Genomic DNA, 26,420 nt, shown 5'->3' with positions numbered 1-26,420 from the left:
GATGCAGATACATATGCAGATCCAGCGGCAGGACCTTTGCTATGTTTGCATTGCACTTGCATATTTCGCTCGCACTCCATTTAAAAATAACTTTTAACTTGATTAAAATGTAGTGATTAAGATGTCGACTCGGCTATTGATGCTGATCAAGAATATATATACTTTATGGGGTCGGAAACGATTCCTTTTGGACGTTACACACATCCACTTTTACCATAAATCTAATATACCCCAATACTCATTTTGAGTATCGGGTATAACTAGCGTACTGGATATGTCAGTGAGGTGCACCCAATGGACCACACGCTGGGGCTTCTACTCAACTCGCCTGCCTTTATTGAATCGGACAATCATTTGAAGAGCTTAAGCTACATCGGGCTGCTGTTGCTGCTGCTGCCCATTCAGCGGCGCAATGGGTTGCAGTGACCCCCAATCCAATGGCTTCCACGTGAGGGGCTCCATTGGCTTCATGGTGAACAGCGGTGGAAAGGGCGTGAGTGGAGCGCAGTCGGAGACAGTGCACTGGGTCTGGGACTGGCTAGAATTACCACTGCCACTCTGGCTCTGGCTCTGGGTGCCATTCTCGGAGGTTTGCGTCTGGCAGCCGGGACCGGCCTGGGTCTGGGTCTGAAGGCCGTCGGCTGAGTGCTGCGTTCCTGCGTCCCCACAGTTGCACTGCACGTCGAGAGGCGCTGCCTGATAAAGGATAAACGTTTACAGTATTGTAGTTTCCCACTGTCAGAGAGCCATGTATGCTGTTGTTCTACTCAATTTTCATTACATTCAGTCCTGACAGCACGCACAGCCCGGCAATGGCCACGGCAACCACGACGACGACAACTGGCAGAGCGAAACTACGTTGGTGGTCTGAGAACAAACTTCGACTGACTACAATCTAGTGTGTGTGCGCACTTTAAAGCGTTAACAGCTACAGCTACAGCAACGGCAAAGGCCACATAAAGAGATAATTGAATGTACGAGTATCGCCGATGTGCGGGCAGCTCGGAGGTGGCCGATATGTCGGCTTACAAATTGAATATTTATGTGCCTTTTTCATTCGCACTGATGCCCTCATGGTGAGCATGTATTTGGGTATTTTTGCTATGAGATACGCGTACTTTTCACTCAGAATACTTCGTTCGTTGAATGCTTTCTCCCAAGGAAAGTCCAGAGCCTGCCAATGCTACACATCTTACGTATTTCATAAGTAATTATTCTTAAATATTCATGAGAATTAATATGATTGTCGCATACAATATCCTTAAGAATGAAATATTACCCTTGTACTCGTATAAACACTGTGTCTATTTGGTTAAGGTCAATTGTGTGGCCCCAGGCGGAATCGAATTGATAGTCGCATGCGATTTGTGAATGCTCATTTATTGGATATCAGATTTGGACCTATTTGCTTGGACGTTGACATGCAATGACTGCATCTTTCAAGAGGCGATGCAGTTACTGCACCGTCAAGTGGCCCGTGTGAAACCAGCAGAAGGCTGTTACGCGCGGATCCCAGGCAAAACGCAGCCCTCCTCCCGACCAACCGACCGCGGGGCGCTGCCGCATGACGCGCGGTGCGTAGTCGAACCGAACGCGAACATGCAAGAAAGATAGCTATTAGACTAACATTCGAGGAAAATTAGCACTAAACTTACTAAGAAACTAAGCATGCAATCAAAGTACAAATACCACTACAATTACTAATTACTAGAAAGTTGTGTAAGGATGAGTAATTTAATAAGAGGAAGAGAATTAGTGGTGGATATAATATGGTAGAGGGAATTATAATCCGAGCATAAGACCCTAAACGGTTCATGCAAGGAATAATTCGATCTACAAAGTGGAAGGAACAACGGTATAAAATTTCTAGTCAGTCTAATAGGAATCGTGAAGTTTATGCGGCTCAACAGATCAGGGCTGTCTATGTCACCCCTGATCAAGTTGCGCTTAAATATCACACCAAGCATTTTTCTACGGTGAACTAAGGATTCGTTCCGTTCGACCTCGGAGGCTTACTAATAGTAGTCTACTAGAGTAAGATGGGAGTCTTACACCCGCATCCCAGTTAAGGCCCCGCAGAGCAAAGAGTAAAAAGTTTTTCTGTACTGATTCTATACGGTCCTGGTGTACTTTGTACTGAGGGCACCATACACAGGAGCCGTATTCTAAGATCGGACGAACAAGCGAGGTATAGAGAGTCTTTGTTATATAGGGGTCGTCAAATTCCTTTGACCACCTCTTTATAAACCCAAGCACGCCCATGGCCTTTTTTACCATGGTAGAAATGTGCTCGGAAAACTTTAACTTGGGGTCTAACATAACACCCAGATCATCCACCAGGGTAATTCTCTCAAGAGAACCACCAAATAGGGTGTAGGGAGCCAACAAAGGGCTAGAACGATGAAATGTCATAACTTTGCATTTCGAGGCATTAAGGTGTAACAAGTTTGCACAACACCATGACTGAAAGTTATTGAGATCGGATTGCAAGCGAGAATGAAATGAAATGTCCTTGTACTGGACACAGAGTTTAACATCATCCGCATACATAAGTACTCGAGAGTATGTTAATACTGATGGCAAGTCATTAATAAAGAGTGTGAAGAGTAAGGGGCCTAGATGGCGGCCCTGTGGTACTCCCGAACAAACCTTTACTGGTAAAGAGAGGGAGTTTTTGAAGAGGACTCTTTGAGACCTGGAACAAAGATAGCTAGAAATCCATCTCAGGAGGTTGGGCGGAAACCCTAGAAGGTCAAGTTTATGCGCTAAAAGGGAATGTTTTACAGAGTCGAATGCTTTACTAAAGTCGGTGTAAATAACATCCGTCTGTAAGTTACCTTGAAGCCTTTAATAATGAAAGAGGTAAACTCTAACAAGTTCGTGGTGGTTGATCGCCGCCTTATAAATCCATGCTGAGTTGGAGATATACATAAGTGACTTGCAGAGATGTTGCAAGTGCGGAGTTAAAACCTTCTCAAACATTTTAGGAATAGCGGATAACTTTGCTATACCTCTATAATTTTTTGCAACAGACTTACTACCTTTTTTATGGGGAGGAATTATAAACGATTCCTTCCAGATCGGGGGGAAGCAAGAAGAATCAATGGACAGGGTGAATAGTTTAAGCAAAGGTCCACACAGAGCCTTGGCGCAGTACCTGAGTACACAACCTGGAACCCCGTCTGGACACGGTTGAAACACCGACTTAACTAGTCGAAGATCATGAAGTAAAGAACATTCATTTAACAAGGGACTGAAAATGCCGTTCGACCTCGGTAAACCGTATGGGTACGGATGACCAGAGTAGCTTTCCTCAGAATAGGTGGTTTGGAAAAATTGGGCAAAAAGATCGGCAATTGCCTGATCATTATTTGCCGACGTAAGTTATTACAAAATGATAGCGAGGATGGCACACCCATCAACGTTCTACGCTTACTGTTTACGAAGCAGTAAAACTGTTTAGGGTCCTGAGAAAAACGTATCCTGCATCGAGATAGGTAGTTCTTATAGCATTGAGCATTAAGAACTGAAAAGTTTGACCGAGCTATTACATAGCGAGAGTGAGAAGTAGGAGAACCCACTTCTTGAAATTTTTTATAAAGTCTTGATTTTACGTTTTTTAGCCTGGATAACTCTTTGGTAAACCAAGGGGGCTTTCCTGATCTAGTCGGACAAGAAAGCGGGACACAAGAATCAAAAAATGTGCCAAGAGCATTGTAAAAAATGTTTGTGCCTTTTATGACATCAGTGCACACGTACAAAGCGGACCAATCAAAATCCCTAATGAGGTTATTAAGCTTCGCAAACTCGGCTTTACGAAAGCAGCGGACACGTTCAGGTAGCCTACTCGACCGATCCAATACAGTTGGTCCTATATCTAGCGACACCTCGAAAGTAGGGTGGTAGGCGTCTTCAGGTATAGTGAGCGGAAGGGCTCGGGTTAACAACACTATGGTCGGATCCGATACAAAGCACAGATCCCGGAAAAGAATGCTGAGCTTACTACGCAAGCCTCTTACATTCTGATAGGTTACTAAAAGAGAACTTAGTTTTTTGGAAAAGTGGAAGCAAGACGGGAAGTTGAGGAAGAGGAAGTTGAGGTTGAGGTTGAGGGTGGCACACTGGAAAGATTTGTAAGGGATATGGGGGGCCTATTCTTCTTCTTAGCCTTAAACTCCTTCACCACCAAATGCTGCGGCCAAAATTTGGCGGAGAAAATGGTGTCAAATTGAGTTGGGGAGATGCTTATCTTAAACGAGGCTATCTCCCTGGCATAAGAGAAGTTGAATTTCTCCACCTTTAAACCCACGGCTTTTATTTTGCTTTGAATGAAAGCAATTACATCATTAGATGTGAGATCAGGGGCCAGCCGTGAGACAAAAACTTGTCGTTTTGGTGGGAGTCCCACCAGTGGTTTGGGCACCACAGGCCTAGTACCCGTGGTGGCAATATCCGGAGGTCCGGAACGTCTATTTACTGGTGGGATCGGGATGGACGGGACAACTAGCGAGCTTGCGGACACCACGGACACGGACGCTGCAGACGTACTTGGCTGCACATTCTCCGAGGCGATGAATTCGGCTACCGAATCTGCATCGCCAGCAGCTGTCGTTGCCCTTGGAGTGGCAAACGAGATCAACTGCTGCACACTTGGAGTGGTCGGAGTCAATTTTTCGGCGGCGCACGGCTGAGTGACGGTTGGCACTTTCAGATCCCGCGGAGTGACCTTTTTACGCCTTGGAGACTCATTCAACAGTTGCAGACTGCCAAATTGAGACTCCATGGCTCGGAGCCGATCGTATTGCCTTTTAAAGCCAACGGTCAGCTTCTTAAAGCCCTTCCGCGTCTGCCTCATGAAAGCCACCATGTCTTTCTCCACCGCACGGCATGCCTCGCAACTGTAGTGCAAACCATTACGCTTTGAAATGGCATCACTCACAAGGCCAGAAAATCCAGCACGTTTTGCGGCTGATCGTGGGTGATCTGCTTATTGCATAATTTTTTGGCACATACAACAGAAAACTCCATAATGTAACGAACCTAAAAGGTTTCGATGCAATCCGTCCACCGACCTATAATGAGCGCATCGCACCGCACCGCACAACCAGCGCCCCCTCCGCAAGCAACCAACGATCAACACGCGCCGACTCTAGAACGATGACCAAAGACATCAGGTTACACGAGCTTTCCCCCACTCCAAGCCTGGCCATCGGCCGAGTGCGGTTTTCCGGGTTCATCGACGGAGGAAAGTCGGCGCCGCCAAAATCTGCAACGATCAACAAGAACGGCAAAGTGCGCCCCGACGCGGAAGTGCATTTGTCAAACCCGCCGACCCAGCAATACGGGCCTATAAAAAGACGGCGACGAGAACCTAAGAACGACTTACGCAGAGACCCGGCTCACAGTACGGTCGTGGTACCAAGACTTACGCAGAGATCCGGCTCACAGTACGGTCGTGGTACCAAGACTTACGCAGAAACCCGGCTCAGAGTACGGTCGTGGTACCAGAGCGACTTACGCAGAAACCCGGCTCAGAGTACGGACGTGGTACCAGAGCAACTTACGCAGAGACCCGGCCCGGAGTACAGACGCGGTACCCGGAACTCACCAGAAGGCATCGGCGCCCAATTAAAAATAAGTTCATTTAAACCGCTAAGAAATACAATAAAGTGTCAAATTACCAAAGTAAAAACACCCGATTGCGTAAGTTCACCCCAATTAGCCGGGGCACCGACGTCGCCCCGCCCCGAGTCCACACAGTCGTTTCGTATACACGACGAGCGACGCCCATTCTAGCCCCGACCCACCTCTCTACGACAGGCCGACCCCTGACGCCGCCCTTAAGGTTCCATCACATTCCTACAAATTTATTGTGGATTGAACCCTGGACGGGACTGAGCTTACCTCAGCCTGAAATAGGTACATCACAAGTGGCGCCCGAGCAGGGACCTGAGGGAACGTCAGCGAGGGTTTGTGGAATAAAACCCCACGGCCACTAGAGAAGAACAAAAGAAAACGACTCAAAGAAAACCCCGACCTCGCACAATACCAACGGCAAGAGTTGCGCAACGAGCAGACGAAAGCGCGACACAGCGACAGAGAAACGGGAACAGTGCTGTCACCCCGAGAAGAAATTCGAAGCGTCAGCCGCGAAGCTCTACACAGTGCCCTAGTGAAGGAAAAGCGCAAGCCCATCGAAACAGCCAACTCGAGTAACAATCGAAGCGATGGAATCTCATGCAGAGGAACAGCCCAGTGGGTATTACCCTGGAGAATTCGTCGCCAACCCAGGGGTGAGTACCGGCTGGATACACAAATGCCGCCGAGAGGAGCTAAAGTCCTGGAGAAATTTCGCCAACTAGTCGCCGGGCCCCTCGAACACGATGCCTGGGTCGGGTTGGCAGAGCTCGAGCGGCAGTACGCCAGATCGCCCCAGCCCGACATCTCAGCACTAACAGAGAAGCGAAAGACGGACCCCAAACTCAGCCTACAAGTTCCAGGAGTCATGGAGGGCAAAGCCAGCACCTCACCGACATCGATAACCGTCGAAGATCTACCGAAGCCCCCGCCCCCGGAGCCAAGGTCTTCGCCCATGAGAAGAATCTTGCCAAAAGCAGGAGGAAATGGCCCCACAGACGGTCATTACTACAGTCACGCCGCACAGATGGCGGATCGGATCCGAAAGTGGGGAATCCAGTTCGACGGGCAGGACGACCCACTGTCGTTCGTCGAACTGCTGGAAGAGCGTGCTCTCTCGTACGGGGTAGGCATGAACTACGTGCCGCGAGCCATGGCAGAGCTCCTCACCGACCGAGCCAACCGTTGGTTCCGCACCAGCCGACTCCAGAGCGCCTCTTGGGCTGATTTCCGCCAGGAATTCCTAGCCTTTTTCCTGCCTCCCCGGTACTTCGAGCAATTGGAAGACCAGATCAGGGACCGCAAACAAGCGGTGGGCGAACCGTTCAAGGACTTCGTCATCGAGCTCCGGTTGCTCATGCACCACGCCGGGTACGACGAAGCCAAGGAACTTAGCCGGATCTATGACAACACCCTCCCGGCGTACCAGCTGTACGTGCGAAGGCACGAACTGAGAAGTCTGGCGCAATTAACAATGTTGGCCACAGAGTTCGAGAGTATCCAGGAACGAAACGTACCAGCGACCCTCATCCCCCCTCGACAACCACCCAAGTACACGCGGCCAACGGCACAACAAAACGAAAGCGGGACGAATCGGGCCCAATTCCGAAAACCTCACTGGAATACCTCGGAACCCGCAAGGAAGCCGCACCAGGCCGGCGCTCCAGCACAGGAAACGGCACATAGAATGATCACCCCCCCCATCGCCACCCCACGCGCAGCCTGTCGACGCTGCGGAGAAGCTGGACATGTTTCTCGCGACTGCATCAACCCATCGATCCTCTTCTGTTGGGAATGCGGCAGGCGCGGAACGCGCACCGTGGGCTGTTGCCGCCGGGACCCGTCGGGAAACGACTCGCGTCCCCAGCTGACAAGGGAACAGCCGGTCACGACGCTTCCTCAGACAACCAACTAAGAAACCCGCTACAAGTACACGACGGCCGGATAATGGCGAGAGTGACCATCGGAGGACGGCGCGCGGAAGCCACGGTCGACACCGGGGCGGCCCGAAGCTTCATCAACGCCGACCTCGCCCGCAAACTCGGCCGCGACAACGACCTGCGAGCCGCATGCGTCCCGATACGCCTAGCAGACGGCTCGGCTCGCGAGATAACTCAGATCTTGCTAGCGCGCGTCAAACTAGACGAACAAGAGGTACAGATGCCACTCTTGGTACTACCCAATATGGTAGAGCAAGCCATCATAGGGATGGATTTCCTGTGCGCCATTGAAACCACAATACAATGTGGCGCCTCACGCCTCCAGCTCCAAGGCTCCCAACGCAGCTAAACGAGCGTTCCATCCCGAACGCGTACCAGCTACCCAGGATCAACTACATACTAGAGCGACTGCAAAATGCCCACTTCATCACGACCCTAGACCTGAACGAGGGGGAACGTTGTGAGTTGCTGCGGACACCGCAACTCTACGGTTATACCCGGTACTAAGTCAGTATGGCTCTCCTCCGGCAGACGCCGCTAATATTAAACGACACGACAAGGAGTGCTTGCGAGAGAGACAGAAAATCAGTCTGAGCGTGACGTCGGGGGCTGCGTAGCCAGTGCAAATTGATTTGTTCCTTTTGGCTATAAAAATGATCTGATCTGATCCAGATTCAGCAATCTGATAGATATGATCATTATCTATGATTCTGCTATTTTAGTTTTCTCGTATCCTCAATATTGTGGATGCAACAGATTTTCGTTCTTTGTGGGGGCGGAAGGGGGTGGAGCGAAATTTTAGGATATACGTTTTAAAGTGATATCTAACAGGAGTGCGGATACCAAATTTGGTTACTCTAGCCTTAATAGGCTCTGAGATTTGTGAATATTTTCATCTTTTGCGGGGGCGGAAGGGGGTGTGGCGAAATTTTGAAACAAACTCGTCTCGGTCCGATATATTAGGAGTGTGGATACCAAATTTGGTTGCTCTAGCTCTTATAGTCTCTGAGATCTAGGCGCTAATGTTTTACTCTAAGCAAAGCCGCCTATGCTACGTGTGTGTTAGAGAGAGACAGGGCGAGAAAAAATGAAATTGTTTTCTTGATGCTGGCTATACTAATAATACGATCTGGTTCAGACTTTGCACTCTAGAAGATATAGTCATCTTCTACGATTCTGCGTTTTTAGTTTTCTCGTATCGTCGAAATTGTAGATGCCACAGATTTTCGCCCTTTGTGGGGGCGGAAGTGGGCGGGGCGAAGTTTTGAAATATTTTTGTAGCAGTGACATATCACAGAAGTCTGGATCCAAAACATCGTTGCTCTCGCTCTTATAGTCTTTGAGCACTAGGCGCTGAAGGGGACGGACAGACGGACCGACGGACAGACGGACGGACGGACAGACGGACAGACGGACAGACAGACATGGCTCAATCGACTCGGCTATTGATGCTGATCAAGAATATATATATTTTATGGGGTCGGAAACGATTCCTTTTGGACGTTACACACATCCACTTTTACCACAAATCTAATATACCCTGTGGAGATAATGTTTTTTATCCCCAATCGGCTGAGTAATTATTTCGAATTAAACAAAACTCGGCGCAGAAATAAAATTACGATATGTTCTTTAATGCGTGACATCCAAATTGCAAGTGTGGCTTGCCTGCCCTTTACATTGCCGCTCCGATCGCTAAGCGCAGCTTCGCTCGGCCGACGTCGGTATGCAGACGCAAAGCGGAGATAGCGAAGAGCGAGCTGGCAGAGAGCGTTTAGCAGGGCAAGCAAGCGCAAAGCTTTAACAAACAAATGAGTGACATAGACATAAGTAACAAACAAAATAAGCGGCTGAGGGCCAAGAATTAGGTGCTATTTGGCACGCAGCTAATCGGCTGGGTTCTGCTCCGAACATTCACCCGCCGTTGGAAGGCAAAGGCTTTCAACAGATCCATCCTGAAGGGGCAGAACCGCTATTTTTCCAACGGCCCTCTTGAAGATGCTTGCTTGGGAGCAGCTGGCGGCTACGCTGGGATGATCGTCGAACGCAGCAATCGGCACGACATGGGATAAGTGCTCCATAACGATCTGTTACATGGACGAGGGCAGTAGGTAGCAACACGTTCTGGCTAGGCTGAGATTCCTGGATCGAGGGGGGAGGGCTGGAACACCCACTTGCTAGAAGCACAGTCGCGGCCTCTTGCTGGATCGATTCCTCGGCCGGTGAAGAGGAAGATGAAGCGCCAGTTCCCGATGGAATGTGGAGTAGCGTGTGATGTTTGGCCTGGCAATGCCTGCAAAGTCCTGACCTGCACCTCTGCAATTCATGGCCTTTGTTGAGGCAGTTCAAACACAAGCGGCCCTTCTTTGCTTCCTTGTATCGTTCAAACGCAGAGAGATTCAGGAATGCCTGACATCTAGATATGTAATGCTCGGAGGAATTGCAATGGTTACATATGGGGTTAGGATGGTCGTTACTGGAGGTGATAAGGGTGACAGGTTTGTCTTCTCCCACCTGTTGACCAGGACTTGTTTCGAGACTTTTCCCTAAATTCTCCAGCATCCGACATCTCGCTTCCAGAAATGAGGCCATGCTTGACCACCGAGGCAATCCTGACGTCGGCAAGTTCTCTTCCCATTTCTCCTTTGTTTTGTGGTCCAGTTTCGTGCCTATGATGAAGATCAGCAACCCATCGGATATCTCCTGCGGGGTCGCCAAGGTCTGAAGTGCACGCAAGTGCGAATTGATTTTGTCGCTGAGCGCGCGCAAGCCGATAGCCGAGCCCTTCTCCACCCCTTGCAGCCCGAAAATAGCCTTGACGTGTGCCTGAAAATGTAACAGTTTATTATCGAATCGCAACATTAGTAAATTCAACGCCTTGTCGTAATTCTCCTCAGAAAGTTCCAAGGAACGAATCGTATCCAGCGCAGCACCATCTAGACATCCACGAAGATATTGGAATTTTTCGATGATTGGTATACGATGGTCTTTGTGCACCATTGTCGAGAGCATCGAGTGGAATTCTGGCCAATCCATGTAGTTCCCCCCGAATCGCGGAAGCTGCAACTCGGGCATTCGAGAACGGCCTATACTATTATAGGCGAACAACGACGAATTCCCCTCGAGAGTATGCCGAGCCGTTGAATTGGCAACATTTACCGTGCGAGCAGCCATCAACTCCCGCGACAGCCTGGACCTAACCTTGACATAAACATTCGAAAAGTCCAGCCGGGCATCATGGGCTAACTGCAGGAAATCCAGCCTTTCAAGGCTCGTTTGAGCGGCATCGAAATCCGCATTCATTCGCTCGATTTGCTCTAAGCGAGCTTGAAGTTCTGCCTCATCTAACTCGGCAAGCTCTTCCTTGGTAAGAAAGCGATCCATGGCCTTTAGTTGGCGCGCGATGGACTCGGCCTTGTGCTTGTAGAAATCTACATCACTCGGCATTGCTGCGTTCGCGACATTGGTAGGCTCTGGTGCTGCCATGTTGAGGTTTTAAAAGAGTCACTCAGCACGACCGAAAAAGACACCCTGTATACGTATAAACGTGGGAACCGAAAGCAAAGGGATTACAGCTAATGCCTTTAGCTGTGCGGCTGTGCGAGCTGTCCGATTCCGCTTTGTACTCCGCTTGTGTGTATTAGTGAGTTCGCTGCACTGCCTACCGCACTGCACTGACCGAATTGTCGCGACAGAGAAATTAATAGCCAGCAATGCGTGTATGTAGGTGTATGTAAGTGTGTTTTAGCACCGAATTGTGCTTAACCGCCGAAAATTTGCTAGGGCTAACGAATGTCGATCGCGAATGATTATTAATTGACACTGCAACTCAGAGATCACGTCGGGGTCACCAAATTTTATGTGGAGATAATGTTTTTTATCCCCAATCGGCCGACTAATTATTTCGAATTAAACAAAACTCGGCGCAGAAATAAAATTACGATATGTTCTTTAATGCGTGACATCCAAATTGCAAGTGTGGCTTGCCTTCCCTTTACATTGCCGCTCCGATCGCTAAGCGCAGCTTCGCTCGGCCGACGTCGGTAGGCAGACGCAAAGCGGAGATAGCGAAGAGCGAGCTGGCAGAGAGCGTTTAGCAGGGCAAGCAAGCGCAAAGCTTTAACAAACAAATGAGTGACATAGACATAAGTAACAAACAAAATAAGCGGCTGAGGGCCAAGAATTAGGTGCTATTCGGCAAGCAGCTAATCGGCTGGGTTCTGCTCCGAACATACCCCAATACTCATTTTGAGTATCGGGTATAAAAACGGGTATTGGCAGATACCAATGGCCCGCGACAGCCGGGAAGCCACGGCATTCACGATACCCGGCCGAGGATTATTCCAATGGAAAGTAATGCCTTTCGGTTTACACTCCGCGGGAGCCACGTTTCAACGGACCCTCGACGCCGTTATCGGCGCAGACATGGAACCATTCGCGTTCGCATATCTCGACGACATCATCATCGTCGGGAAAAGCTTCCAGGAACACCTGAACAACGTGAAAGAAGTTTTCGCACTACTGCGGAAGGCAAACCTACGGGTCAACACGGACAAGTGCGCCTTCTTCCAACGCAGGATAAAATACCGGGTCCACATGATCAGCGAAGAAGGTATCCACACGGACCCCGACAAAATCGCAGCCGTAAAGGATCTGAGGCCGCCGACCAACCGTAAGGAGCTACGACAATGCGTAGGCATGGCCGGGTGGTACCGCAGATTTGTCCCAAACTTTGCCACCGTAGTCCAACCAAAGTCACTGCTGCTGAAGAAAGGGAAAGCATGGACATGGGGTCAAGAACAACAAGACGTCTTCGACGATCTGAAAACACTGCACACCACCGCACCGGTACTCGCCTGCACTGACTTTAACGTCAAATTTTCCCTGCAGACGGACGCAAGCAACCTTGGAGTAGGCGCGGTCCTCACCCAAGAGATCGAAGGGAAAGAGCGGGTCATCGCATACGTCAGTCGACGCCTCAACAAGGCAGAAGAAAACTACTCGGCCACCGACAAGGAATGCCTTGCCGTCATCTGGGCGATCCGAAAACTGCGATGCTATCTCGAAGGCTACCGATTCGACGTCATAACCGATCATCTGGCACCCTCGAGAGCCCTTACGGTAGAGTAGCAAGATGGGCGCTCGAACTACAGCAATACCAATACGACGTGCACTATCGGGCCGGCAACCAGAACGTAGTCGCCGACGCACTGTCAAAACAACCAGTGGAGACCCTCTCCCGCATTGAGGAAGACGACACACCTGGCTTAAACAAAGGATCCAACAAGTCCAAGACGAACCCCAGAAGTACCCAGACTACACGTTCGAAAATGGGCAGCTATACCGCTATCTAGGACACGGAGCCGACGACGACGACCGCATACCGTGGAAACTTTGCGTGCCCAAAAACGCCCGGACGAGAGTACTCCGCGAATGCCATGACGAACCAACGGCAGGACACCTTGGCGTCCGGAAAACCATCCTGAGGACAACACAACGATACTACTGGGCAGGACTACACAGAGACGTGCGACGGTACGTGCAGGGCTGCGTAATCTGTCAGAAGTTCAAAGCCACGCAGCGCAAGGCCGTGGGCAGGATGCTCACACGTAAAGCCGAAGAACCCTTCGCCACCCTGTGTGCCGACTTCGTCGGACCATTACCACAGTCCAAGCACGGGAACACCATCTTACTGGTATTCTTCGACACTTTCTCCAAGTGGGTCGAACTGGTACCCCTCAAGAAAGCGACAACGGCGAACCTCGAACGAGCCTTCAGAGAACGAATACTGAGCAGCTTCGGCGTGCCGAAACTATTCGTCTGCGACAACGGAACCCAGATCACCAGCCGATCGTTCAGAACATTCATGCGAAGCGCAGGCGTGGAGCTGCAACACACAGCCCCGTATTGCCCCAAAAAAACCCGACGGAGAGAGCCAATCGGACTGTGAAAACGTTGATCGCCCAGTTCGTCGACGACCACCAGAATACATGGGACGAGCTCCTACCCGAGATGACATTGGCGATCAACTCCAGCGTCTCCGAGACGACCGGATTCAGCCCCGCCTTCCTCCTGCAAGGAAGAGAGCCCCGACTCCCCGGCGCCCTCTACGACGAAGTCACGCCCGGGACAGGGAGTACGCCAAAGACGGCCACCAGCAAAGCGACGAGGCTGAAAGAGAGCCAGTCAAGAACAAGGGAGACATTACAACCTCCGCCGGCGACTATGGCGCCCCGCCGTCGGATCGTTGGTACTACTACGCCAACACCACCTCTCAAACGCCGCCGAGGGCTTTGCGGCAAAGCTAGCCCCGAAGTTCGACGGCCCCTACCGGGTCAAGAGTTTTCCATCACCAAACATCGCCAAATTACAACACCGCGAAAGCCGGAAACACAAAACCGCAAATATCAACGACCTGAGAGAGTTCCACGACCACGAGTCCGAAGAACCCACCGACCTACTCGAGAATGCTGACATCCACGAAGAAAGCAACGAGACCTCAACCCGGCGCCCCAACCACGGCGCCACTGAGTCAGCGAAACCTGGGGCACCCGACCAAAAGACAGCACCGGCATAAAAACGAGGCCGATGGCACAATACCGCCGAGAATGCAAGCGCAGCGAACCGCGCGACCACCAATTAATCGAACAGCGCCGACGCCAGCGAGAGAAGTAACGTAACGCTCACGACCGCGCGCCCCACAAATCCGCCGACGAAGCGAAGAGAACGAGGAAACCCCCAACGCAGACCACAGAAGAAACCACAAGAGCCCGACCCGCGAGTCCTCGTAACTCTCGCCGCGGAAGAAAGGGGAGGGTGTAACGAACCTAAAAGGTTTCGATACAATCCGTCCACCGACCTATAATGAGCGCATCGCACCGCACCCCACAACAAGCGCCCCCTCCGCAAGCAACCAACGATCAACACGCGCCGACTCTAGAACGATGACCAAAGACATCAGGTTACACGAGCTTTCCCCCACCCCAAGCCAGGCCATCGGCCGAGTGCGGTTTTCCGGGTTCATCGACGGAGGAAAGTCGGCGCCGCCAAAATCTGCAACGATCAACAAGAACGGCAAAGTGCGCCCCGACGCGGAAGTGCATTTGTCAAACCCGCCGACCCAGCAATACGGGCCTATAAAAAGACGGCGACGAGAACCTAAGAACGACTTACGCAGAGACCCGGCTCAGAGTACGGACGTGGTACCATAGCAACTTACGCAGAGACCCGGCCCGGAGTACAGACGCGGTACCCGGAACTCACCAGAAGGCATCGGCGCCCAATTAAAAATAAGTTCATTGAAACCGCTAAGAAATACAATAAAGTGTCAAATTATCAAAGTAAAAACACCCGATTGCGTAAGTTCACCCCAATTAGCCGGGGCACCGACGTCGCCCCGCCCCGAGTCCACACAGTCGTTTCGTATACACGACGAGCGACGCCCATTCTAGCCCCGACCCACCTCTCTACGACAGGCCGCCCCCTGACGACGCCCTTAAGGTTGCATCACATTCCTACAAATTTCTTGTGGATTGAACACTGGACGGGACTGAGCTTACCTCAGCCTGAAATAGGTACATCACAATAATAAGAAATTGAACAAAATTAGAATCAAATAATATTTCAAAATAAATGGCTATCAAACCAGTGTGCCAGACAAACGCTAATAGGAGGAGAGGAGAACAGTTGCAGCAGCAGCTAATGAGAGAGAGAGAGCTACTGAACAGAAAGTTACGAGAGCGAGAGAGAAAGAACAGTTATTTAAGTTTAGGTGATAGGGAGAGAGTGATAACACAACAAAAGCTAACAGAAGAGAGCGGACTGCAATGCAATGTAATGCGTACTCACTCACTTTTTTTTTTTTTTTTCATGTGGAAAATTTGTATTTTTTTGTAAACAAGTTTACTGCTACCTTTCGTGGCAACTTAATCTAGTTTTACATTTAAGGGGAAAAACAATTGATCACAGGAGATACATACATAAACTTAATGTTACATATATGGAGTAGGTACATACATTATTTACAATATTTACAAAAAGTTAATGAGATGTTATAGGAGGGATCTAGTAGGGAGATCCAGTGGATGACACCTTTTGAGTCTTCTTTTCCTTGGCGGGTTAATTAGACGTCTGGCTAGCGCATTAGGGTGACCACCAAGTCGTTGCAAGTACCATGCTGCATGTAATTGTATAACATCGCCCACTTTGGGAACCTTTAGGTCCCTCTCGATGTCGCTGTTTCGTATGTACCATGGAGCATTGCATATTCGTCGTAGAATTTTTGACTGAGCAACTCTAATTTTATTTAAGTTGGTTTTTGCCGCGATGCCGTAGACTTGAAGTGCGTATTTCCATATGGGGCTGAGGATGGACTTGTATATCGTGACTTTGCTGTACAGCGACAGCTTATTTCTTGGTGCAAGTAGCCACGCCATCTTTCCCGCTTTCGCCATCACCGACTGTCGAACCATGGGTTTTGAAATTTAGTGACCTGTCGAGTACAACACCCAGGTATTTGTACGAGCACTTGTGCGTAAGTGTGGAGCCCAGCATATTAATGCCTCCGCAAGAAAGTGTTCTCGTAGCAAAAGTAACATTAGCACATTTGCTGCTGTTGATGCCTATGTTCCATTTCTGAGCCCAGACCTCAAAGCTGCTCACATATTGTTGCAGAGCTTCCGTAGCTAGATTTATGCTTGGACTTCTGGTCAGCACTGCAGTGTCATCCGCGTAGGTTGCTATCAACACATCGTCCTCGTCCAACCCAGTTATTACCCTTGAGGAAGGCATATCGGCTGTATATAGGGTATATAACGTTGGTCCAAGAACGCTGCCTTGTGGGACGCCTGCACAGATTGGGCGCTTCGATGATTTTGCTCCATTTACAACAACTCTAAAACTTCTGTCCATTAGAAAGCTACTCACCAGCTGGAATAGCTGCGGCGGCAATATGTTTCTCAGCTTAAAGAGGAGGCCGTCATGCCACACCCTGTCAAACGCTTGTTGAATGTCCATAAACACAGCTACCGAATACATTTTTTGCTCCATTGCATCAAGCGCGAAGTTGACCACTCGATGAAGTTGTTCTGGCGTGCCGTGACCTTGTCTAAATCCAAACTGCCACTTTGGAATTTTTTTCTTTACAGGTTCAAGCTGCATGATGCGGTTCAGTATCATACTTTCCGCCATCTTCCCTAGCGCTGAGAGCAGGCTAATTGGTCTGTAGCCATCGACTTCTGTGTGTTGTTTTTCTGGCTTAGGTACCATGGAGATTATCGCCATCTTCCAGCAGGTAGGAAAGTGTCCTATCCTAAGAATGCTGTTGAGGAGCAGCACTATAAATAGCAGGGCTTTTTTAGGCAGAAGTTTTAAAGTCCTGTTGTCCAGCAGGTCCTCACCAGGGGATTTTTTGGCCTTCAGCTTCTTAATTTGCTGCACCACCTCTTGAAATGAGACTGGGCTTGCTGGCAAGGACATTTGAAATGGCATTTCCAATTGTAGCTCGACGGCCCTTCGTGTAACAGCAGACGTAAGATTAAATGGCTTAAATCTTTGGCTAAACTGTCTGCGAAGATATCAGCCTTTTGCTGACTGGAGTAGCACCAACCGCCTGCTGGATTTTTAATTGGCGATTTAGGCATGACTACTCTTTTAAATCGGCTTGTAAGCTTCCAGAGAGTATAGTTGAAAGATGCATCGGGGCCTCTCTTCTTACTCTTCTTTTCAGGCGCAGGAGTGCTACGGCACTTGGGGGAAGAGTATCTTGTCGTCGTTGGCTTGGTGAACATTGGTTTACAGGCGCAGCAGAAGATGCAGCCAATATTACGTTTCTCATAAATATCGAGATTGCATCTTCTATATCATCGGGACTTTTTATTTCCGTGTTGAGGTTGATTCTACTATCTAGTTCGGCTTGAAATACTTCAACGCAAGAGCCTCCAGGGAGAATTTGTTGCTTCATAGTTTTGATTTGAGGAGAATGATGCACTGATGCTACAATTGGCAGGTGATCCGAGGAGAGTTCATATTTGATTTCGACTGACAGCTTGTTATGCGCAATCCCGTTGACAATGAAAAAGTCGAGAGCAGAAGGTGTAAGGCGAGTGTTGTATGAGAAGAAAGTTGCCTCGCCAGTGGCAAGGATTTCGCATGTGCTACTGACGATGGCCTCTTGCAATCGCTTCCCTCGACAGCATGATCTGACGTTACCCCACCATGGGTGCTTTGCGTTAAAGTCACCGCTTGCGATGAATCTGTTTCCCAGGCTAAGAAAAAGTTGCTCAAAATCAGTTGTACTCCAAGGTTGGTTGGGTGGCAGGTATATTGAGGAGATCTTGATGCATCCGACATTAGTCGGCACACTCACGCTGGCAACTTGTATGTTTATCCTGGACGTAGGTTCGTTCTGAGTATGGGCAATGGACGATCGTATGAACAGAGCAGAGCCACTTTTCGATGTTCCACTGGGATTTGTAATCACAAAATATTATGCTTAAGCAAAAGTGTTGAAATTTGAAGTGTAACCATAATATATGGAGTTCTTTCCATACATTCGTCGAAGACGGACGTGTCGCGCATTGAAGTTTCTAAATAATCGCAAAGTGCATTCTGTGTGCTTATCTCGCACGAGATTCTATTTTTAGAAACTGCGTAGCGGTGTCGGTAACACGAGAACAACAAAGAACAGTAAGCGAAGTAAGGTGTCGTACAGCGGGCAAGCTTTTGCCCTCGCCCTGCGCGCAGCCGCAAACGAAGGGCAACAAAAGCTCAACTTTTCTTAGCAGCAAGAATTCTTGATGCTAGGCAATCACAAATTTGTAACAAGCAAATTTCGTGAAGTGCCAAAAAATGGACGTAGACTCACCTGATCATTCCCAGCTTAGTGATAAGCTTTCAGCGACTGATAAGATGAGGAAAATAGCTGGTGCACCTGCAGAATTGCGTGCCAGCTTGTCTAAAGACCTATATAAGGCAATTGGAACGCCTAACTACAATAGTAGCTTGATCGCAACGACTACAAGCACTATTACCACGAGCACACTATCTTTTTCAACAGGGAAATGTCCAGCGAATTACTCAATGGCAAATACCGTAACTGGCAGCATATGTTCAGTACCGAGCACCTCGAGAGCTGAGGCGTCTACTTCAAGCTTAGCCAAAAAAGTATCCCAAGGAAAAGATTGTAGCTTTCAGATGCCGATGGTCTCTATTAGTAAAAAGCAAAAAAGAGCTGATAAAGTCTCAAAAACAATTCAAAAAAATACACACCCAGCTATTCCAAAAAATCACGCATTCAAGGGCCGCCAAAATTTTACACCTGCTACTACCCCTTCAGTAGCACTTCTAAATAATCGCTATGCAGCGCTATCTGAAGAAGCTGAATCTGTCATAGAACTGGACGAAGAAGAGCAACATGGGCTAGTAGCAAACGAAGCTAGCAATGAGCAGCAGCCAAGCATAGTGCCTAAGCCTCCAGCTATTTGCGTGCCGCAAGTGAATAAAATGGACAAACTCGAAGACGCCCTCAATTCTGTAATTCCAGCTGATGAGTATGTCATTCGCACATCCAGATTTGGAGATTCGCGTATATATGCAAAAAATTCCCAAGCTTTTCGAACAGTTATTGAAATGCTGACGAAGCAAGACTGTGAATTCTGGCACCATCAGTTGAGAGAGGATACGCCGTACAGATTGATTATTCGAGATATCCATCCAAATGTACCAAAACACTTAATTGAGCACACGTTCACCGACCAGGAAGCCAAACTGGCGTAATATTGAAATAAATGAAGAGGATGATCATGAAATAAATAACTTAAAAACAAGACAGAGTATGTTCTACGTGAACCTAAAGAAAACACCAAATATTGCAGAGGCACTTAAGATTACTCAAATTGGAAGGCACAGAGTAACAGTAATTAAGGCAAAGCACAGTAAAGAATTGGTGCAGTGCTTTAGATGCCAAGATTTTGGACATACGCGAAACTTCTGCCTTAAAAAGCCAGTCTGTGGAAAATGCTCTGGCGACCACTATACTGGATCAAAATCGTGCGAACTAAGTCTTAGTAACAAATCCATTTGTGCAAACTGCGGCGAAGATCACCTATCTAGCTATAAAAGTTGTTCAGTCCGAATTGAACTCAGCAAGAAGCTTAAGCCGACAGCCAGACTACCAGAAGATGGAATGCCTGCCAGTAGCAAAAATAAAAACCACCCAGTCGGATCGCAAGTCATCTCAAATGCCAATGTGAGGAGTGGGTTCTCCTATGCAGACATAACAAGACCGCGTGCAGAGAAAAATATTAACGTGAACACATTACATGACAGCTCCCGGTTGTTTTATGGTGCTGAAGATCAACATTTTAGTAGCAAATTCAAAATATTAGAAAAAGCTATAAACGACCTTAATAGTAGAATGGATCAAATGTTCAAACTAATACAGGATACGATGGAGGCAAACAAAGCCTTCCGCGACCTGGTACAGAAGCTTATTTCAAAATGAACAAGCTTCAATTAAAAATCGGATTATGGAATGCACGAGGGCTAGTCAAGAACATTGAAGAACTTAGACTTTTCCTTAATGCTAATAAAATCGATGTAATGTTGATAACAGAGACACATATGCGCCCTGGTCGGAGAGCATTCGTACCAGGATACGATCAATATTACGCTGATCATCCCAGTGGAACATCGAAAAGTGGCTCTGCTCTGTTCATACGATCGTCCATTGCCCATACTCAGAACGAACCTATGTCCAAGATAAACATACAAGTTGCCAGCGTGAGTGTGCCGACTAATGTTGGATGCATCAAGATCTCCTCAATATACCTGCCACCCAACCAACCTTGGAGTACAACTGATTTTGAGCAACTTTTTCTTAGCCTGGGGAACAGATTCATCGCAGGCGGTGACTTTAACGCAAAGCACCCATGGTGGGGTAACGTCAGATCATGCTGTCGAGGGAAGCGATTGCAAGAGGCCATCGTCAGTAGCACATGCGAAATCCTTGCCACTGGCGAGGCAACTTTCTTCTCATACAACACTCGCCTTACACCTTCTGCTCTCGACTTTTTCATTGTCAACGGGATTGCGCAAAACAAGCTGTCAGTCGAAACTAAATATGAACTCTCCTCGGATCACCTGCCAATTGTAGCATCAGTGCATCATTCTCCTCAAATCAAAACTATGAAGCAACAAATTCTCCCTCGAGGCTCTTGCGTTGAAGTATTTCAAGCCGAACTAGATAGTAGCAATCTCGATATTTATGAGAAACGTAATATTGGCTGCATCTTCTGCTGCGCCTGTAAACCAATGTTCACCAAGCCAACGACGACAAGATACTCTTCCCCCAAGTGCCGTAGCACTCCTGCGCCTGAAAAGAAGAGTAAGAAGAGAGTATGCGAGAACGGGTGATACTCGAGTTCATCAAATCTACTTGAGACTATCAAACCGTTTGCAAAAGTCAAGCAGACGAGCATTGATAACATTTTAGAAAAAGCTGGCCCCGATGCATCTTTCAACTATACTCTCTGGAAGCTTACAAGCCGATTTAAAAGAGTAGTCATGCCTAAATCGCCAATTAAAAATCCAGCAGGCGGTTGGTGCTACTCCAGTCAGCAAAAGGCTGATATCTTCGCAGACAGTTTAGAGCAAAGATTTAAGCCATTTAATCGTACTCACTCACTGCAACAACACAAACACTACAAGCCGACGCCGAAAAAAAATAAGTTAAATAATGTTTTAACACAAATCAAGGCATGCACTCGCGGAATAGAATAGGTTTCCAGATTGTTGGCTGGTTAGGAAGTTAATTAAGGTTTATTTAGGAAAACACCGGCTGTTTATTCAAAACAAAAGGAAAAAATGCGGAGCGCAAAACAAAAACGCGTCTGATCACTACGAAAGAGAACGAACGATGGACCTATGCTGCGGCTGGGGTGCCGGCAGCAGGAGTGGTCACATTACCTGAAGTGCCGGGGGCAGCGGTAGTCACTGGGACGGCGCTGCTGGCCGGAGCGTCCGTTGTTGGAGCCAGAGTGCTGACAGTACTGGTAGGAGCCCCGCTCGAGCTAGCCACGGGGCCGTTGGTAGAAGGGGAGGGCGCGGCAGTGGAGACGGGGGGACAACTTAAGACAACTGTCGAGGAGGTCGTATGTGGCGGCCGTGTCACGGACGTAGTTGCTCTCGGTGGTGTTGGTGCACTGGTATTCCGTGGCCTGAATTGCCTTCATGCTCTCACTTAGGCTGCTGGCCGAGCTGGCGGAATTGGTGGCAATATCGTAGATGAGGGAGACGTCGCTTTTGGCCTGCGGAGCATAGTTCGGAGTCAGTACAGGCAGAGCACTGTTCCGCCCTGGCCCTCGGGATCGGTACTCACCGCTTTGGAGTAGCAGGTGAAGAAGGTGCTCGTGTCGTTGTCGCTGTCGCAGGTGGTGAAGGCACTGCAGAGAGGTGACCTCCTGCTGGAAGATCGTCTGCTGTTTGGCGGCCTGAGTGGTCAGATTGGCCGCCTCTGCGCTGGCGGTATTGACGCAGGACTTGTACGAGCTAGAGAAGGTGGCAGCCACCTCGTTCAGCATCGGCAAATACAAGCTGAAGCACTGCGTGGTCACGTCGGCCGTGATGGTGGTATCGAAGTCCTGAGCGTGCGCCAGGTATTGGTCCAGGGCGCTCTGCAGTTGCGTCTGCACGGCTCCCGGCTTGGCCTGCGAATCAATTGGAAATTCTCTACTGCCCTCAATTCCGAGATCGAATGGGGAAGGGAGATGGAGGGGGGCTAATTACTTGGGCGACGAGCACGCTGGCGTGGATTAGCACACTGCTGAGAAGCTTCATGTTGTTCGGTGGTTCTGATTTTACTGTCGGTGGCAGCCAGGAAGCTCCAAAGCTTTATATACTTGATGGTACCGCCGCGACTGGGGGCGGATGATTGATCTGTTTGCCTCGATGAACTTTAGTGAATTTTCGTGAATTTTTTCTGCTCTGTCTCTGCAATTAGTCTGCGGTTGGGCGGCCATCAATTAGGAAGCATTAAGTTGTATGCGTAATACCCGGAGTCCCAAATTGCTTTGCTTGTGCATTTCAATCGAGTGGATGCCATTCATGTGTCGTCAGGGTCAAATCGAGAAAGCGTTAACGACTGATAAGGAGTGCGGGAGCGCTTACAATAAAATGTCCATCACTTTTAACTTGTCCAACGGAATCCGGCAGCTTTTGGGCTTTGTAAAATAGATCTATAGTGGAAGTCGTTGGCTCCAATTATTATAGGAATTCCCAAAAAAAAACAAGTACGGTCAAAAGTCAAATCAAACCGTGTACTGGGAATCGAAAAGCATTTCAATCATTTTCAGACTTTCCCTTGGATCTAGTCCATGCAAGTCCCTTATTTATCTTTTCATTTATAATAACCGTAATGTTATGGGGCCGGAGATGTCTCCTGCAGTGCGTTGCAAACAGCTTACGAATCTTAGAACATGTCACTCAAGGTATTAACTTTCTTGTTCTCGCACAAACGTATGCTACATATTTTCCACAGTTTTAGAGACACTGAATCGATATTTGCAGAAGGTCCGATAAGCCAGCATATAAACAAACCTTGCATCAATGTCAGTCGAGCGTTAGCAGAGACATGACAACTGCGGCTATTATCATACTGCTGGTGCTGGGTCTGGTCCCAGCGATGTGCCTGGGGGTAGGCTGAAGACGTGTCCTTTCTATTTGCGGACAGCCAATTTACCAAAGTAATTTTTCCTTGCAGGCAGTAGATGAACAGCCCACGACTCTGAAGAACCTGTTCTTCTATCTGGAAACCAATGAAACCACCACCAAGCAATGCTTCGTGTCCTTTCTATTTGCGGACAGCCAATTTACCAAAGTAATTTTTCCTTGCAGGCAGTAGATGAACAGCCCAAGACTGTGAAGAACCTGTTCTCCTATCTGGAAACCAATGAAACCACCACAAGCAATGTTTCGCTCGCTACTTGCCACAATTGGAGAGCCAGGGTACCACCTGGTCGAAAAGCTACAGCAGCTGCCTGGAGAAGTCCACAAGTGAACGCCAGTCGCTGGACACGAATGTCAGTGCGGCGCAGAATCAACTTCGGGAAGCTGCCATGGGCATAAGTGCATTTATAGACCACTGTTTGGATATTTCCGACGCCTTGGACTTCTTCAACTGCTTTGCCAAAATGGTGAGTAGCTGGCCGGCAAGGTATAGCCTGAATCTAACCCCCATCTGTCCAAGCAGTCCAAGCAGCAGTTGGCCACTGTGTATACTATTTCATACAACGCCTCAGAGGATGCCCTCAGCCTGACCCAGCAGTTGAGCACCATCGATGTGGAGCACTACCTGTGCACGAATCGCACCGAGCACAGCTATGCGGAGGGGACGGACCGGGTCTTTCGAGACCTGGACCAATGCCTGCAGCAGAGTGAAGAACATTGAAGCTTGGGTTAATCTACCACACATATCTGTGCTCTTTAATCCAAATAATCGCCTGCGTCGAGTCGGAACTGGCTGATCTCCGTGTAGGCCTCACGCAGGTTTTCCATGTAGTTCCTCTGGGCGTCCAGGGTGCAGAGTAGATAGGTGCGATACACATCATCGTAGTCCTCCCGAAGTCGCGTGACAGCACTGGTGGAATTGTATGTGATTTCGGAGAGAATGACAATATTGCGACTCCCCTGCGGCATTGAAATGGTGGATTAGAGACAGAGAAAGAAGTTAGACTCCTACAACTTACATTATCGCTGATGCACTTGAAGTAATCGAGATCATTCTCCAGGGTGTCACAGATGTGGAGATTGCCACACACTTCGCTGGCGCCCAGCTCAATTTGTAGTCGCTCCACCTCCTCGTCTATACAGAGCTCAATTTTCGTCTCGTTGGCCGTCTGTTCGCACAGATCAAAGGCACTCATCGATGGTAATGTCAGGCATAGGGGTCAGCCAGTCAAAACCCAGGGCCTGCGTCCGCACCGCCCATAGGCCCAGCATAAGCAGAGCCAGCCGCATTTGGCGACAGATGGTTTCGCCTAGTCGCTTGTGTTCTCGTACTGAATTCATTTGGCCGCAGATCTCAAATGCCGCCTCGACGGTGCTGCTGCCCCGATAGCGGACTCAATCCAGTATCTTGTATTGCCCGGGAAGTGTCTAATTGATCAGTTCCTAGCAATTCCCCCATCCATTTTATTGTCCCGATCGAAGCCCAACAAATATACAGTCCGGCTTGTTGAAGCGGAACCCGCGCAACTACTTGAAAAGTACTCAACTGCTAAGCAGAATTACTTAAAAAATTCGAGGAATATAATAATGTTTCAAATGTTCTTCGATGCCAGGTCGGACTGTACCACTAGCTTACACAATTTATGAGTATAGTATCAGCATTTGACAAGTTCAGGTGTTTCTTTATCTCTTTGCTGGCGTTCTCATTGATTGCAAGTGTTATTCCGTAGCTCAAACCTGTCTAATCCGATCTCTTACACGTTCTGGTAGCCAGTAGACCTTCGAGTGAGTTCTGCCCCTTATCTACTTCGATTAACCGAATTTCTCAAGATACGTCGGTAAGAAAATACTCGTATCCCCAATGTGCAGGCACGGACAACAGCAATTTCGAGGAGAACTGAAAAGTATTCTACATTTTAGCAACTGTTTTATTTAGGCCCTATTTCTGGCTTCAGTTTCCTCATGGGCGCAATAATTAAATTGGGAATCGTTGAAACAGAGCACGACCTTAGCTTCTTAGAAGAAGCGCTTAAAGAGGCGCCAAGTTCCCTTGTGAGCCATCGGCAAGGCCTTCTCAATATCCTCTTCTGGTGCGTTCGGTGACTCTTCGGTGATTGGAGCATTAGTGGGAAGAGGATCTGCGGTTGAAGGAGCGGGGGTGGAAGGATCTGCGGTTGAAGGAGCAGGGGTGGAAGGAGCAGGGGTGGAAGGAGCAGCGGTTGAAGGAGCAGGCGTGGAAGGAGCAGCGGTTGAAGGAGCAGCGGTTGAAGGAGCAGCGGTTGAAAGAGCAGGGGTGGAAGGAGCAGCGGTTGAAGGAGCAGGTGTGGAAGGAACAGCGGTTGAAGGAGCAGGGGTAGAAGGAGCAGCGGTGCTGATGGGAGCTTCCGTCTCTGTTGAAGTCTCAGTGGAACTCTCTGTTGACGACTCAGTGGAACTCTCTGTTGACGACTCTGTAGAACTCTCTTTGGTCGATGCTGTGGAACTCTCTGTGGAAGGCACCTCTCCTCCAGCTAAGCAAACAGTGAGGTGCTCATCGCAAGAGTCCATGTCGTGGGCATATTCCACACGGGCGATATCCACGCAGTCGGTCAGGTCAGTCTCGATGTAACTGGCGCTGATGCGGTTAAAGTCCAGGTTGGAGTCACTGTTCAAGGTGAACATGGTCTTGTAGCTGTCGGAGGACTGAAATGTTGTCAGATTAGATGGGATTTCTTTGAAGAAAACTTCAACCTATACGTACGGCAAGTCGGTAGCAGTCAAAGAACTTCAAACCATCGACTTCGGCGTCGCAATTGGTAAGGCTCGTGCACATGGCGTTAGTGCGGTCCAGGAGGCTCAGACGCTCTGAGGCGCTCTCGGCGGTCAGGGCTTCCCTGGAGGTCTGGGCGGTGTTAATGCATAGTGCTGGTTGTAGTTAACGATGACCTCCCTCTGGTCGTTCAGGTAGTGGTTGAAACAGTCGTTGATCAGCGCGGAGTCATCGGCGCGGGCGTCGAAGGTGGAGATCATGCGGCTCATGGCGAACTGCTGATGGGACAGCATGGAGGCGAGGTCCGCTGGGTGCTTGGGCAGCAGGGCGCTGCAGCTGGCTGCCAACATGGCTGGAAAAGCGCGTGATCC

General features: G+C 49.0%; 2 protein-coding genes and 1 pseudogene across 2 annotated transcripts; all 3 read right to left on the bottom strand.

The window, feature by feature from the left end:
* Positions 1-313: 313 nt before the first annotated feature.
* Positions 314-1,075, bottom strand: LOC117191425. The gene is made up of 3 exons (XM_033396296.1): positions 1,064-1,075; positions 782-895; positions 314-696 (listed from the first exon to the last, which is right to left on the bottom strand). Exons 1-3 carry the CDS (start codon positions 1,073-1,075, stop codon positions 364-366), a joined length of 459 nt encoding a protein of 152 aa, XP_033252187.1. The 3' UTR covers positions 314-363.
* Positions 1,076-1,367: 292 nt separating this feature from the next.
* LOC117191424 lies at positions 1,368-26,420 on the bottom strand (annotated as a pseudogene).
* Positions 24,033-24,691, bottom strand: LOC117190748. Its single transcript, XM_033395811.1, has 2 exons — positions 24,320-24,691; positions 24,033-24,260 (listed from the first exon to the last, which is right to left on the bottom strand). Exons 1-2 carry the CDS (start codon positions 24,494-24,496, stop codon positions 24,057-24,059), a joined length of 381 nt encoding a protein of 126 aa, XP_033251702.1. The 5' UTR covers positions 24,497-24,691; the 3' UTR covers positions 24,033-24,056.

This window comes from Drosophila miranda (genome assembly GCF_003369915.1).
Source record: "Drosophila miranda strain MSH22 chromosome Y unlocalized genomic scaffold, D.miranda_PacBio2.1 Contig_Y1_pilon, whole genome shotgun sequence".
Lineage (NCBI taxonomy): Eukaryota > Metazoa > Arthropoda > Insecta > Diptera > Drosophilidae > Drosophila > Drosophila miranda.
Note: the sequence above shows the minus strand (reverse complement) of the source record. Positions and strands in the feature narration are given on the sequence as shown.

What these genes read in the sequence shown, in the direction of transcription:
- LOC117191425 (XM_033396296.1), bottom strand. An exon ending in GCGTGCTGTCAGGACTGAAT is followed by an intron (nt 697 to 781) that starts GTAATGAAAATT and finishes ATCCTTTATCAG; the next exon opens with GCAGCGCCTCTCGACGTGCA.
- LOC117190748 (XM_033395811.1), bottom strand. Translation starts at nt 24,496, where the DNA reads ATGAGTGCCTTTGATCTGTGCGAACAGACGGCCAACGAGACGAAAATT. An exon ending in TCAAGTGCATCAGCGATAAT is followed by an intron (nt 24,261 to 24,319) that starts GTAAGTTGTAGG and finishes TCAATGCCGCAG; the next exon opens with GGGAGTCGCAATATTGTCAT.